The following is a 17,128-nucleotide window of genomic DNA, read 5'->3' on the forward strand; positions in this document are numbered from 1 at the left end:
GCTCAGCAACAGACACCCTGAACGTCATTCAAACCCCCCCCCCCCCCCCCACGCCATACCCAGACTCACGCAGTAATCAGAGACAGGATTATGTCTAACAGGATTACAGCTGGATTGGTTCCAGCATTGGTAAAATTACAGATGTGTTTGGAAGGACGGTTAAAATAAGTGATTACTTTTTTGAGACTATAAATACACATCAAGACGTCCACTATTCCTGTTTGTGTTTATTTAGGCTGCCGTAGACGGAGGGTCTGTTTGATCTGAGACCAGCTTCAGGGGTAGAAAACTCTTTCATACAATTGCAACTAGCGCATAATCACGATAGTATAAATGTAAAACTACATTGTGCAGCTCACAAAACTGTCAAAATCTACCTTTTGCCCTCATCATGCCGATCGATTCTGACAAAGATCTATCGGGCTGCTTCCCCCAGAGGGATGTTTGTGTTCGGCAGCGACTCTCCGCTCCAAATATCGACTTCAAACGCAGCCAGAGTCTGTCGTGTTCGTGGTGAAAACTTTGTGATGTGACACGTCAGTGAGAATTGTAGCTGCACAGGAACTGAGATACTTGTTGGCCCGAACACCTCCTCCATTGCTCTCGCTGCCTCTCCAAAAATAGGAAGTTTAAATATGTTTAACATGTATTTTTGAGCACACCCTTTTAAAACTAATGAGAACTACTGAAGTAAAACTAATTCAAACCAAGGACAGGCCTCATGTAGTTTGTGTCATATGAAGATGATAACACGAGGTGGAGTCATCTTTAGGGCTCTGGATCGTTTTACTGTGGCCACTCATCTCCATGACTCAGTAAGCTGTAAAGTGTCTGTGTGAGGTGATACGACCTGTCAAACAAGGGTTGGTTAATTTTCCTGGAACTTAGCAACACTGATTGTTGTTAAGTTACACAGGAACTTTAAGGGTAAAACAAATTTTACATTTCAACAGTGTCAGGTAACTCACAAGTGACTGATAACAATAAGAAAGTGAATCGTGTTGGACAGAATGAGCTGTAAATAAAAGGCAGGGTTCAGATCTTCCAGTTAAGACCTCGACTAACATGCTGCAACATTTCAATGGCTCATTTATGCATTTCTTGAAAACTGATATCACAAATTACCTGCAATCGAAATACCATACAGAAGTGTGAAACTACTTGGCACACAGCTACAATGCGGAAGAGCTTTAAAGTGTCACTAGAGAAAGGTCACACAACAAAGCAGAAAGACAGCATCGCCATCCGAAGACTGTCTGAACAAAGAGGAACCAGAAATACCTGCATTTGAACATCATCTTTTAAACAGATGCCACAAATGTAGGTGAGGTTTCAGCCCCTTTAATTCCTGGACAATCTAATGCTGCCATGATAGTTGTTTTTAAGCTTCTCATTCGCATGGTCTTACCACCACATCATTTTCAACAGAAATCCATCCTCTCCACCGGCTGAAGTATCACATGCGTGTCATGATAAACTGGATATCCTCACCACAGCTTTATCATTACAAATATGAGCATCCCCTCACGTTAGTCATGCTCTTAAATTTTAGTAATAGGGCGACAAGAACTAGAGAAGGAAAAGCAGGAAGAGTCGTTGGGGAATTCTGTTAGCGGAGGGTAAGGTTTCAGCCAAGTGGCAAAAGGGTGAACGGGTTGACGATCTTGCCCCCGAAGGCCACATGAGGCTTGACGTGTACCCGAAGACACCTGATCCCCTCCTACACCTTTCATTCTCCACAACCGTGTCACTGCCTTTGACTCACCACTGCCAGGAAACAGTGTAATTGGTCAAATTAGTTTTTAAATTAGTGTTTAATTATATTCTTCTCAAGAGCCAAGCCAACGAAATTAATTGTTGATTATTAAAATGGCTGCACAGTTTGTTTGTTTCTGCCTGAAGAAACAAGAAGTTAAATTAAAGACTTTGAAAGCTTTTCTAAAGGGCGTATTTAATGAAAAGAGTCCCAGATTTACTTAGACTTTACCATGATTGAAGATAACGTGAATTGGCCAAGGAGAGAATAACCATCGAAACGTTTGCAGTTCAACGTTGGCCTTGTTTTGAGTTTATTACAGCGTGTTATTTGTATTGTTGAGAAAGAACTACAACACAAGGAGACATTACAAAGTATGTATATGTTTCTCAATGTTAAAGCACCAAGGAAGTAGCATTAAATAAACATTATTATAACTAAGAACCTACCTAAGTGCATTTAAGACCCGTAAGACTTTATAAGGCCAAAAAATCATATTAAACCTCAGACCGTCTTTTTTACGACCCTGTGAAACCAACAGACTGAATCGTTTAAATGTGCTTCCCCCCCCCCCCCTCCTGATCACATCACAATGTCCATTCTCTCAGTAAAACTAACCGATAGGCTGCCACTAATTTGGTGAAAGGAGAATCCATCATGTTACGAAACCCTGCTCCGGCTGCCAGCGGAGCCCAAAGAAGAAGCTTGGAAATCCTCAGTAATGAGCCACGGCCAAAAACAACTCAGGGTTTTTCTGCAGGAAAGACACAGACGCAAGTAATTTCCCTTATAAAGACAAAAGGTTAGGGCCGAGGCTCTGTGTAACACAGTCCAACCCAGTGAGCGCCAGTGCACAGACAGTAACACGTCTCCTTAAAGTGGGCTGGGGGCCAGGTCTAACCCTGGAGATCTCTCGGGTCTTTAGTTATAGGGTCCAGCTATTTACTGAGGCACAACCGCAAGGCCCCAGGGTATAACTGTTTCTCACACCAGCACTTCTCAGTCAGGTAAAAATGTCAACATACACACACACACACACACACACACACACACACACACACGGAGAGAGAGAAAATGTGACCAGGGTCCCGAGTGGTTTTCTTTTGAACGCAAGAGGTGGTTGATTACCAAGAGAGGCACAGGGCACGGCAGGTCAGAGTGCTCTCAGATGTCAGTCCGAGCCCTCTAGTCACTCACAGAAACCTGTCCCTTCACCAGAACCCCCCCACCACACTCCCACCCACCCACCCACACACACAGATGAACACAGACTTCTATGTCTTTATATATTTGTTAGGATCCGTCAGTAACACAGCGTATTCCCTTGCCTCTTACCCGAACCTTAACAATCACAACTCCACAACCTAATTAAACCTCAAACAGATTATTTAAACTTGAGGGGTCCAGTGCTTTGATTAAATAAAGTGGTCTCTTGGTTTTTTGGACCCCCTCAAATATAGCAGATATAGTAAAGCAATGCCCAAAACACATGGACACACTTCAAAACCTCAATTTTATTTTTTTTGCTTTTGGAATCGTGTTTAAAAAGAACCACTGAGGATGTTTGAGTTTGTGGCGTCCCTCTCCTGTGATGACTAACAGCTAAATAGAAAAAACTATTTGACTTTGGGGATGCTTAATTCCCCCCCCCACCAGCTACCAAGCCTGCTACAAGCTGTTAAAGTCAAAGTTTGCACTGTAAACTAAATATTCACTTGTATATGGCCGTGCACTTTAAGATGTGACAGACAAATATTCTTGCGTCAACACCTGAAGCATTTACAAGTAGCTAACATTGCTCATTTGAGAAATGCTGCAGAGTCGGTAACACGACGAAGCCCATAATTGTTACAATATGGGAATTACAGCCTTTGCAAAAACAACAGCATTTAAAATTTAATTTTTTGGCTTAACGCACCAAATCCTAGATGTACATTTCTGAAGCTCACCTCCACACTCTCATTGACCTCTATCCCTCCGTCGTTGTCGTCGTCCAGCTGTTTGTGGATGTGCCGCAGCGCCTCCAGACTGAAGCGGTCGGCCTCGCCCATGCATGGCGGCATCACAATAAGACAGGGATCTAAAGAGGAGAAAACAATCAGGTCAGCGATGAAAGGGTCAAAGAGACGAGCAACTTGAACTGGACTTTAACACCAATGACTTGTGGTGCATCCAGGATTAATGGACGATTGATGGATTTAGGCTAAACAAATCCCCAAAGCTCAAAAACATAAAATTACAGCACAATTATCAAGACAATTAAACAGAAAAGCAGCCTGAAGCCATAAACCTATACCAAATAACAAATGTAAATTTGTTTAAAGTATTCATGATTTGTAAATATTTGACTCAAATACACTGTGACTTGTTTAGAACTCTAAACTCAAAGTTTAGGACTTTTGACTCCCTTATGTGTACGAGCAAACAAGCAATTTGCACGATTCGTCACTTTTACGTAACTTTTAGTTACAAAACTACACACAGCCTTTACACAACAAATATTTGCTTCCTGAGAACTGGAGTTAAAGACTAATTATCCACCTCAGTGCAGCTCTTACAGTCAAGTATGTGGTAACAGGGATCCACCTTCAGAGGCCTGACCACACCTGCCCTCCAGCTATTTAGTATTATGCACTGTGTGATTGGGAAGGAGGACACGTTGTGAAATATCTCTGGATTCAATCGCTATTAGTAAAAATATGCATCTACTCTTAGAGCCTGTAGCTGTAGATTAATTAATCTAAAAAGACGAGTTCATTAATAAAAACCCTTATAATGTACTGGTCCAGTAAGTGGCTCAACCGTTCCCTCAGCAGCACACAGACAACTCAGTGTCGTGTGCTGTTGTCCTCCCAGCAGCGTCCCCAAGGCACCCCCCACACTTGTTTTTATGCAGCCCCCTGCGTCCCACCGGGGGAAGTGAACCCGTTACTTCCAGGCTTCCGAGCGATGATGGTTTGAGATGGCCAGTTGCCAAACTGTCTCAGCGGAGCCACAAAACACACACAGACACAGATTATGACAACCACAGTAACTCACAGACACAGACACACAGACACACACACGAACAGAAGACCGTTTAAAACGTACAGCACGTATCTGTCCGCCACATGAGGATGCTACCTGTTTGACTAGTTTCAGATCAGACAAAGCTTCACAGCAGCCGACAGACACAACAACGCCCACGCAGCACACGCCCTTAATGGCTGTTCGCAAGGAGAGGAGTTTTTCTATCAGAGAAGATATGTAGAGAATATAACGCCACCAGAAAACTTAAAGAATGTGAACAAGTGACGTAATAAAACTACAAAAAAGTTTGAGATTACCGGGAAATATTCTTCTTTTGTCGAGGTTGAGTTAGAAAAGTGTCCATCCTTTGTGAATTTCACTACACATAAGGCTTTTAATATGTAGACAAACAGCAGAATATTTTCTATATTTATTTATATATTAAAACACTATTTTGGGCTCCACAGAGAGCACTCACACTCAAATATTGCAAAATAAGCAAAAGACGGCCAAGTTGTAGTTATTTTGAATGAAACTTAAACAAGATAAACCATAGAGCATTCACAGCATAAAAGTGACAGTGGGGTTTTATTCTGTTTACTGAAACAAGACTTAACAGGTTAGTTATAGAGGAGCCACTTGGCAATCTAGCAAAGAAGCTAAAGGAGCTATTTGATTGGACGAGTGCCTGGGCTAAATTTGGATTAGAGGACACTGGGGAGGATGTCCGTGTCAAATGAAGACCCCGGCGTTGGCTCACAGCTCCGACCGGACCGGGCTCCACGATTATCGAGTTGCAAAATTGATTATTTGTTCTTAGGTCAACAGATACAGTCGGTTGGGGAGAGCGTGAGCACGGTGGCTGCAGGAACCCAAACCTGTTAACACGATGCTGTGGACAAAATGTTTGACTTGTGCAGAGTCCGACTGATTTAAAGTTTGGCCAATATGAGCCTTTCACAGAGATATCGGTATCTGCACATCAACTTTTATTTTACATTATAAACAATGAAGAAATTATCTGCATTTGACTTTATATTTTGCGTAAAAAAAAATTGAATTTCTATATTGTTTCTATATTCTATATATTTGAATATATTTGTGTTTTATTTTTATTTATAGTTAGTTATACAAAAGTTTATTGTTACGCCTCAATGAAATGTATTTGTCTTTTAGGTTTTGATGTGACATCTCAGGAATTATTGTCATTTTATTCTTTTAAATGTATATATATAGAAGCCAATATGTAAATTCTTTCTCCATAATTTTATTATTAGCATCAGAAATCCATATTCTTTTACTGAGCTAGTTGAGGGTATGATAACCTCATACCAATCCATAACTGGCCTCCTTAACCTCTACCAAGTCTGGTGTATACGCAACCACATAAATACAAATAAATAAAAACGAAATAAAAATGGGAACAAACCAACCATATACAAATACCCCCCACAAAAAAACATCTGAACAATTCAGTTTACAGCCTCAGTGCTGTAAAGATAAAGATAGATGGGAAAGTGTATCTATTAATAACAGGAAGTATCGTCAACATAAGCAAGATTAGCCTCACTTCAGCAGTGTCCATCTGCCTCCTGTCACAAAGTTACATAATGCATTTGCTTAGCCAGCCAGGGCGGTTTACATAGCCGGCTGTTTGCATAGCATGCATATCTATTTGTCTGCTTGGTTATTTAAACAGGCAGAAAACTCTTTTACTTTACTTGTGTTTTAACTAAACACACACACATGCACGCACAGAGGCGGCTGCACATCCTATTGAATGACCCACTTTAACTTGTGTTCTTAAGAACTTACTGCTTACTTTCTCAAACATCTTGCAATGATGTTGATCAGATGTTATTATCAGATCTTTCTACGTTAGTGGCCTAATTCTGTTCTACGTGTGTGCAGAACCCTTCACAACGCCGACGTGTCTTCTGAAGCTCGGAGAGGAAAAGATAATTCGGAGATAAAACAAAACCAGGACCAAAAAAAAAAAAGCGAGCTGTCATTCAGTGACAGGATTTGGGATGGCCCTCCTGGTGTGCAATTCAGAAACGTGACAGCAAAAGCCTTTCCTTCCCTGGTGTCCTATTTTTGAGCGTGTCTGAGTACGTTAAGGGGACAGCACTACAATGAGGAGCCATGTGACAGGAAGTGGCTGCCGGTGACCCCCAGCGTTCCGGGGGGACGCACACAAAATCACAACAGCCGGGAAGAAGCGGTCCCAAAATATGACAAAATTGGAAAGCACTGGGTTATTTTTAACCCGTCAGGCTTCCAGTTGTCAGGATGTAAAAGCTCCACAATGGCAGAGGTCTCCCTCGCTCAAACACACATGCAGATGTTAAGCACACTGTCGCAGCAGGAAGACACGAGCAGGGAAGCAGTCGTACAGTAATTCACTTTGCTGTAACTCACCAATGCATGCGAGCTGTCACAGAGCGTGGCAGGTTTGGTTCAAAAGAATCTGATAACAAAAGCAAACCGCTGTCAGCTGCTTCCTTTAAAGTGAAATCCAGGACTTCAAAATAGTTTTTTTTGCACAATATATGCATTTCATTAAGCTGGTTCTGTCTTTATTTTCACAAAAAAGCTGTTAGGGAGGTGACAGGGGGAGCAGAGAAGAGGAGCGTGTGGTGTCTGATGTGTTTACTGTGACTTTTTGGGGACTTCCTTGAACCAGATCCCTTGGGACGTGGAGATAAGTTTATGCAGTTGAATAGACGCAGAAGAACCGAACTCCCTAAACTTTACTAAAGTCTGTGTACGTGTGTCACCTATTTGCACTATTTCACCTGATGATCCTCTAAGAAAATCTAACAGCACAATTTAATTAATAAAACTGAAATGTGATAAAACATTATATAAAATAACCAACAAATAGGATCAACTAAAGCCTTAACAAACAAAGCCCTGAAGGTGTTTGGTCACACAAAATGACAAAACTTGTGTTAGTGGTGACAAAACAGACCTGGGGCATTGACACATCTTGTCACCCCCCCCCCCGGAGCAAACTTTCTACCTGGGAGGAGGAGGAGGTTAAGTCTCTTCCTCCCTCCCCCCCATCTTGGATGAGGAGCCACATTAAGTGTAACAGTATCCGGGCTTTGGGGACGGTGTGGGCAGAGCCGACGTGAAATTAAGATAGCAGGATATGATGGGTTTGACATGAGCCTCTGGGGAGCCAGGGAGACTAAAGCTTCCTCTTCTTACTTCGCAAACTGCAAAAAGACATCTCAGTTTTCACAGTTACTGTCACTCTCTCTCAAGCACATACATTGAGGATATATATACATAACAGTCAAACAGTATTAATCTCTAACTATCTTAAATTAATACAAGGTTCAGAGGCTTCCAGTAAAATATCTAAAATACACATCGTCTGTAAACTTCGTCTGCTCGTGAGGCTTTGGTCTTGTGCAAACTCTGCTTCTATGCTCCAACACCTATTACCTGACACATTAGTAGTTAATTAAGCAGCTACAGCATGTATGTAAACTGTCAAATATACTGTCACTCAATTATTTCTTGGATGAAATTTACAGGAGCATCATCAGGTTTGCTGTGTTACAGTTTTGACCTTTTGGTCCACATTGGGTCCCCGGCACACGACACACTACCTTTACACTAATCCACTGAAGGATAGTTGGTGTTATGTGCCAAGAGCCTAGACAACGTGCCGATAAAGGCAAGGAAGACAGAAATATTTGGAAAACAAAGACAATTATTAATTTTTTATTTTAAAACAATGTCTTTGCAAGGAAATGTATTCAACGTGTTTGGCCTCGGAAACACAAAATGCAGAAACATTGAATGTAAACATTACTTGTGTTTTTTGTTTGCAAGAAAACTCCCCAGCTTTTAACTTTAAACCATAAAAGTAACATTTAGATTAAATGTACTGCAGTTTCCTCAGGGTGTCCCAGTCAAACTACTTTAGGTCAAGTCAAGCTTCAATTTGCAGGTTAAATCTGAGGCTTTGTCAATAGTCTGGTGACTCAACGTCACCTTTAATCTTGATTGGGAAAAACCCTTTTTATTCTATTATTGTAACACATAAAATGCCAGACAGGCTGCAGAACAAAGAGCGAGCCCATGTGAGAATACAGCAGTAAAATGTCATAGATGAGGTTTGTAACATGCAACGGACACAAAACTGAAAAAAAATTAAACAAATATGAATCTCTCAGTATGAAGAGAGGTGTCACACACGTAGAAGACGCAAGCGAAAATGTCAAATTGGTAAAAACAAGATTCGAGAGTGTTTCGGTGTTCAGGCCCAACACCAGTGTCAATGTGCTGTAAACGAAGACACATGATTTCCGCAGTAGAATCCATACGTCATGTGCAGGTCATTAACTTATCAGCAATGTATGCCTTTGCCATGTGGATGATAGATGACATGTTGCGTATATTAGTTGACAATTCTGTGTTTTATTGATGCCCCAAGCAGCCACGAGTTGCTATCGACAGCTTTAGCTCCAGGAGGCCCTTCACATGTTTGACCCTAAGCACCAAGATGTCTGTGTGTCTAATGAATGCAGCTAAAAAAAATCAGATGCTCCAAATCAGATGCTTCGAATCGTGTCAAAGTGAGGAGAGGAGGAGGAATGTGACGGAAGTGCGTACCAGACTTGTCCCTGTCACCAGTGCCCATATGGCCGTGTCATAAGTCAAGCTGACGGGTCCAGTATTAAAGGCAAGTAAATAAAGCTTCTGGAGAGTCTACCATTTCAGCTCATCAGCAGCCATTAATAAGACACAAATATCATTAGCCGCCTACTAATGCCACCAGCTTGTGCACAGAGGGAGTCAGAGAGAGGGAGGGGGGGGTTCAGTTAGATTGAAGAGGGAGAAACTCGACACAGAAAATGTTTTTATAATACTCTCAGTTTGCATAAGCTGTTAAAGTGAACAAAGTCACAAGACATAAACTCCTGCCTTCAGGATCCAAAATCTAGTCGTCCAAACTCTGGTAGTCGACCATTACTCAGTCCTTATGGTTCTGTCTTCGGAATATAATCAGTTTCTGACATGTTAATCTTTTCCTAGCCCTGATACTTATGATAATGTGGTAATGATGAGCCCAAAACAAGTATTTAGTTATTTGTAAAACTTATACTTAAAGCAAAATTTAACAAGATGCTCCACATTCCTCATTTTAACTCCAAATTACGACTAATTTTTGTAAAACTAAGACCTTATCCTCGAAATCCCCAAATTTTTTACCCTTTAAGAGGTTTTAACGCTCAAAACTGTAAATGAGGCAAATAATCAGAGGCAGGAGGAGTATCTGACCAAGTGTCAATCACTGCTCCTGCAAATAAGTTGTTCCTCTGGCTTGAAGCCTTTGAAATATAAAAGCCTTAGTTCTTTGCCAGGCTTTGACATTTTTCTAACACTTGAGCTGCTGCTATGCTGACAGGTGAGATTTCTAACTCCACAGGGCACGGCGGAAGAATGGGAATTCATCTCAAATCAAACGCAACAGCGCCGTGCCACACACAGTTACATAATTACCTCATTAGCCTAAACCTCCTTAAACCTCTATGAACATGATTCAGAGTCAACGATTGAAAGACTAAGTCCTGCAAAGCCACGCACACATTGAGCCACATGGGTCCAGATTCCACACGTGAACATGTCTCAACCGAACCTGATCCACCCTGAACTGGATTACCTTTGTTGCAATTTCCTGCATCTAATGAGCCACGGGAACAATAGATTATGCAAACAATACAGGTGGAAGGTGGAGCTGGATCAGCTGAAGCAACTCAAGGGAGGGAAGGAAACTGTTGTTGTTGATGTGGAGTTTTCGACCTCTAGTAGCTTTATGGAGCAGATTAAACACTGAATGTAAACAAAGCTTTTAGTTTATTTGCAAGAAATTTCCAAATTTGGGTTTAAACTGCAGAGAAACAGTTCAAATACGGACCAGATAAAGCTGCTCTGCTGTCTTTAATTCAATTAAATATAGGGACATGCAGCCGTTTGTCTGTGACCTGTTAAATCCATTCATTTCCACTGAAACACCTTAATGGGCATCAGAAATCCTCTGCTTAGACCACAAGAAAAAGGGCTAATACAGGGGGGTTGGGGGGGGGACAAGTAGAGCAAGACCCACCGAGTCTGATATAAAAACTTCCAGAAAAGGAGACGCTCCTTGCGCCCGGGCGTCCCAGGAATGTTTCAATAACAGCCCCGGACACGAGATGTGGTGATGTGCGTGGCCCCGACCCGGGGTGAGGAGGAGAGGGAGAATGAGGAGACAAGGAAAAGGCCGAGCACACGTTTAATTAGCTCGGCCTCTGACATGCTCTTCTGGATATAAGGTTAATGGATATTATGTCTATAGACACAGAGACGGAGGTCTGAGGGTCAGATGGCTGGAGTGAGACAGAAATCACATGGCCAGGCTTTAACAGTTAATAGTGAACGATGAACAGTGGGATGAGAAGTCAATAAGCATGAACCACGTTCCATTATGGGATCAGATGAACTTGCACAACCAGTGGACGATTTGAGCAGCAGTGATTACAAAGCACGGTTGATTATTTTGAATCTATTAATGCACACAATGTGTACAGGAGATACATATTGAGCAACCACAACTGGGATTAAGAGTTCCTGCCTGCGACACACGGCCTCGGGGAAGGAAAGCCAGGGGTTAAGACTTTCCCACCAGACCCATGAGCTCTTTGTTTGAGAATATTACCCAATGTTCTCTGAACCTCTTTCAAATTGGCCTAAAGATTAAAAACAAAATGGTAAACAAACAGAAAAAAAACCGGAAACCAGATGTTGATAGAAGCAAATAACAGACACAGTAACTTGAATCTAAAAAGAAACTGAACGTTAGAATTTAGGATTTTGTCTCAACTAAAACCTGAAAGTGGACATTTTCATACCAGATATTTTAAATGCATTTACACTTTACCATGAGTAACCTGCTTTAAAGGAAATTCTGAATATAATGATGAATGGTTTTCAATGACATTTCATAAATGTCAGCGGTATTTAAAGTAAACGTCAACATTAACAGTTCGTAGAGGTTTAATTTCAAAGTGGCTTAACGTTTGCTTCTATACGTGGGTTGTATCTGACAACTGACAATCGTATTATTTCTATTTCTCAAATGTTAAGGATCATATTCAAGTGACATCTTTAAAAAAACAATCCTGTGTTCATTAGCAGCATGAAAACCTTGAAGGGAAAATATGAGCACCTTCAAAATAAGCAGGTGCAGAGCAGTTTCGTACATCCTGTGCACGTTAACATCCTCTTTGATATTACATTCTCAAGGCACTGCTGAAGATGTGTGTGACTTGTAAATATCCACACTGTCAAAACTCCACAGCTCAGACCTCTGCATGGCCTTGGAATGAATAAAGATGAAAAAAATACTTTTCTATGAATAGAAGGAAGTCTGAGAACAGCATGTTAAAACTTTTATTGCTTCCTTTACACCTACAAGGTTTTGTCAAAACAAACATGTCTGTCTGCTCAGTGGACAAGGACACGCGTTTTCAGTTTAGATTTAAAGAATAGCACTAGAAAAAGTTAATCAAAGGGTCCCGGACACTTCTGTCACTTCATTTGAATTTACGCATGGGAATGTCTCTGTCGGATGTTTTGTTACTGCCAGCGGTTTCGGCTCTCTGCCAGCTTCCCATCTCGTGCTTTCCTGCTCGACAGGATTCTGATGTTTATTAAAAATTCTGCTCCTAAATATGGACGTCGGTGTGAAAGCTAAGAATAAGTCAAACACTTCAGACAATAACAAAGTATTTGAAGACACATATTAGTCAGAAAAATGGAAACAGACCAGTTTCCCCACACGAGGCTATAAGCATGCCGAAGACGAGAGGCAGCACAATGGCCAAGCACGGTCATTGTGCTGCCTCTCCTTGTCTTCGGCAATAAGGTCTCTGACATGAAACAGGGCAGAAAAATGAGAAGGACTAAACCATTACAGGCCACATACGATGCTTTTTCAGCTTCTCTCTCTTATTATGTGTCACATATGTTTTGTGTGAGTTCTGCAAAAGTTAAAAAAGCCCAAAGAAACTCACTGAAAAGCACAAAGTGTCTCCTTCAACAGACGGAGAAGAAAGCAAATGAAAGTCATTCTATTATCAGGCCCCTTTGAAGCGTGTAATACAAACTGGTTCCATTCTGGATCAGACAAAGTCAAGGCCAAGTGGCTCCTGAGATTCCCACCTGTTTACCACCTAGTCAACACACTAACACTTCAACTGCTTCACCCGTTTCACAGTACATCCACTTATTTTTCCCGATGTGAAGCTAAAGATATCAATAACTGCAGCTTTAAGTCAAGTCCAGAGTCATCATTTTCTCACAGGCATCTAGAGTGTCAGGGGAAAAGGACACCGGCCTGCACCCCCCCCCCCCCCACGCTAGTTTACTAATTTCCTCCATTAAATCACATTTGCGTCTGAGTCTCTGTTATTCTTGGTGCCCCCTTGATTTAGTTGTAAATTACTTTTAAACAAGTTTGCTACGAGCACGGGTCAGAGCACGAGCGAGGGTGGAGACAGGCTCGAGAGAGAGAGGAGACAGCATACCAGAGAAATCCACACCGCTCCTTGCCCCTCTCGCCCAGGCCGCCACATCAAGTGACCAATGCCAGGGGGGGGGAAAGTCCCTGAAATTAGAGGGGTCGGCTCCCCACGTCCAATATCTAACTTTGACCCCTTCTAGAAAAATATATATAGACCCATGTGCCTAAATTTGAACACAGAATCATCTGTAGACATAACAACTCTTGGCTTATTGCTCAGTACGTAAAAATGGGAAATCTGTTTACTTAAACATTTAAATGTACCAGACTTCCACAGGTAGAATTAACCTCTTTAACATTTCACTTCCAGCACAAAGAAAACTAATGCTCCAGTGGGTATGTTTGATTTGGGAGGCAATGACAGGCAATACAAGGAGGCCATGGTGACAGTTTTAGGCTGCTATGAAGGGCATGGCATTGCCTTCTTCCTGTGTTAAGGTGACAAGTATTATCACAGCAGGATGCCACCCTCATAAAAGGACTTAAACTGTGAACCCCATCAACCTTTTATTCTGGACACGTGTTAAGTGGAAACAGAGGATTTCGTTTTTGTGTTTTGGGGATAAACTAAAAGTCATTTCGGCGATTAAATCATTTCATCCAGAGGTTGAGAGGATGTCAGAAAACAGGGAGAAAGGCCAATGGGATTTTCCTGGAAGCACAAGTGATATCGGCTGATTAACAAACTGTGAATTTCAGCATTATGTTCATAAACAACTATGTTCAACATAGCGAGAACAGCTTTAGACGCAGGAAGTGAGATTGAAAGAAGGAAACTGGACTTACAGTGTGTTTGTATATGTAAATCTTTGTATATTTTGTGTTCTTTTCTGCCTAAAGCAGCCACGTAGCGCAGCTTATGTGTCACGAAGGGCTCATCAAACCGACGGCCCCGTGCGCTGCCAGCTGGGGAGGATCAACACCTTAAAGTGTGGAGGAGGGGGACAACAATAGCCCCCCCCCCAGGCTGGGTAAGGGCAGACAGATCTGCTACTGTAGGCCACTCGCAGCAGGAAACACAGCTGAGTACAGTGACCTACATCTCCTACTCTGGAGCTTTCTGCATGAATGATGCAGCTTACACTTGCTAGTGTTGCCCGCTTGTCACTGGTGTGTATTTGTCAGAAATGCAAGAACGTAAAATAAAGACTGGTTTCAGCACGACGTTTAAGTTATTGATTTTTATGGAAAAAAAATCCTCAGGGGAAGAATAAAATGGAGTAAGATATAATAAAAGAGATATATGCACACACGGTGCAATAACTTATTCACAGACACTCCATAGAGTTAAAGTTGAACACTGTGCCTTTGAATATATACAGTTTGAGTATTGTATCAGACTTAAACTCAACTCCTGTCTCTTTAAGGCCCCCTTCCGGCTTTCTGATTGGCCAGCTGGCCCACTCTGTTGTAATTGGTCCACTGACTCCACCAGTGTGGGGAATTCTGGCCTCCGCTCAAATTTTTTACATGACTTTGTTTGGGAGCCTGCTGCTATGCGTGCATCATGCAAATGTGGGGCATCATGTTATCTCATGACATCACGATAGTGCGGAAGTATCGGACGGACGACTGACAGGATGTTTCAGGAGCTTCAAGAGCAGTGTTTTGTGTCTGTACAAAAAACTGTGAAACACACAAGAGGAAATAAAACCTGAGAAAGCCTCAAACGTCCCCTTTAGTAAACAGAATCCAACCAGGAACAGTTGCTCAATTGAGCTTTGTAACTCAACAATCCCTACATGCCAGTGAATCAGGTCAGTCAAGATTCAATATTCAGATTCAAGAACTGTATTGTCATTGTGCAAGTGCAACAGCTGGTGACTGTGGGTGCAGTAAACCAGTAAACCATTAAATAAAGCCCCATCGTCTCCCTGGTGACAGATCTCAGAAATCCTAAGGACCGGTCTCAACCGCTGTGTCAATGTCAGTGTCGGGTACCACAACAGGGACTATGATGGAAAATGTACATGGAAAATATCACCAGCAGCTTTATAAATACACCGGAGGGGTCGGTGCGTTTGGTGACGGATCTCATTAGGTTGGATCATAGTTCTAAAGCCCCCCGATTGAGACGGGCAGCAGCTGTCCACTCCTGGGGAAGCGGTCGGAGCGACTGAGCGGCGACAGAGCAGCGATGAGACAGCAGCCTTTCATTTAAGGTTATTACCTCAGCCGTGAAGGTTATGTCTTTACCATGTCCGTTTGTCTGTCCGCAGGATCACGCAAATGCTACTTAACGGATTTCCAAAAAACAAAGGATGGAATATGGGCCAAGAAAGCAACCATTACATTTTGGCTTGGATCCGGAGAAATTGGCAGATCCCGTCATTTTATTTATCACTTTCTATCACAGATTGAAAGATCCTTCAGGGAATAATTCATGGGTCCAGATTAAAAAATAAAAATCAGGCATATATAGGGGACTGATATCTATGAGTGTGTGTAATTTGGTGTAGCTTGATTGAATTTAAGAAGGCTGTTGGGACTTGGCGGAGGCACGCGCTCTCCTCAGTGCCATTCTAGTTAATAATGTGATACTGGATCCAAGCTCTCTTGACAGATGGATTTTTTGCAAAGAGGAAATATCATATTTAAATTTATCTGGTAAGGGGCAGCAGAATAGACTGTAAACTCCAACCAAAACGTTGTAAAAACCAATTTGGTGCTGTACAGTTATAAGTCACAGTCAAACCAAAACAATGAGCTTAAAGATGCCACAGCATTTAGTCAGATATTTCTCTGTGGGTTCATCAGAAGCAGCCTCTTTCATATTGGACCTGGTTAATATGAAAATATATCATTCAATTCTGAGTGTATTTCAGTCCACTCTCGCAGGGTGAAGTGGTTGGTTTAACGTCTGAAGCACAAAGTCGTGATTTTATTTCAATTATTTCCTTGGCTCATGAGGAACCCTTCGGAACAGTCTGTCCTCGTCAGGGAAAGGAAATGACTTTGCCCGTTGAGCTGTGTAACACAGAACCAGGACACTGTGACTCGCTCCACGTTCACAGTGACACTCGGGCACTGTTAGTGAACCTAATACTTGCTCTGAGGCTCCAGCAACACAGCAAATAAAATGAGTCTGTCTTTCCTCAAACGTGTGTGTGTGTTAGTTTGACTGAGCAGGACCAGCAGCGATGGAGGTTTCGCAAAATGCAAATTCTTGTGTTTGAGGCATTACTTAAGCAAGCACTGGAGAGAGAGATACGCAAATGTTCAACCCCCTTTCCAAACAAATTCCTTAATAATTCATTCACTCTGCTTTGAAATATCCATAGTCACCTCGGATTTGACTGTATAAACACGGTGACATCCAGAAAATTGACCAACAGAGTTATAGGTCATGTACGAGAAAAGTGGGACGAGACAAACATCTAATCGTGTTTTCCTCGCGACAATTGAATCTGTGATTTCAGCTACAGTGACCGAGTCTGTGCATCTATGAGTTAAATGAAGCGTGCGCTAAATGAGGGGGCAGCTCTGTATCTGAAGCGACTATCATCCAGCAGGGAACGAGATGTTCTCTGCAGACAGAGGGAAGGGCTTTGTTTGTTGTAATGCCAAACAATTTAAATACACAACACAATTAAAACAGGGGAAGACCACGTTCACATTGCCACTCATCCGACGACCTTCACAAACACCTCGCTCCCTCTTTTATTTATTCCCTGCAGGTTGTGCCGATCTGCCTGTTGCCACACTGAAGGTGTATAGAGATGATTTATACTTCCTGTTGTTTATACTCTGAATTGAGCTCATGATTTATGACTTGCCAC

The 17,128-nt window shown here is 42.0% G+C and overlaps 1 protein-coding gene across 2 annotated transcripts in view; it reads right to left on the reverse strand.

The window, feature by feature from the left end:
• stim2b (stromal interaction molecule 2b) overlaps positions 1-17,128 on the reverse strand; it is a 33,694-nt gene that overhangs the window by 11,831 nt on the left and 4,735 nt on the right. For both annotated transcript variants that reach the window (XM_034615498.1, XM_034615499.1), the window contains exon 2: positions 3,706-3,836. In XM_034615498.1, the coding sequence (XP_034471389.1) occupies positions 3,706-3,836 (131 nt within the window). The remainder of the gene's footprint in view (positions 1-3,705; positions 3,837-17,128) is intronic.

Source organism: Hippoglossus hippoglossus, chromosome 18 (genome assembly GCF_009819705.1).
Source record: "Hippoglossus hippoglossus isolate fHipHip1 chromosome 18, fHipHip1.pri, whole genome shotgun sequence".
Lineage (NCBI taxonomy): Eukaryota > Metazoa > Chordata > Actinopteri > Pleuronectiformes > Pleuronectidae > Hippoglossus > Hippoglossus hippoglossus.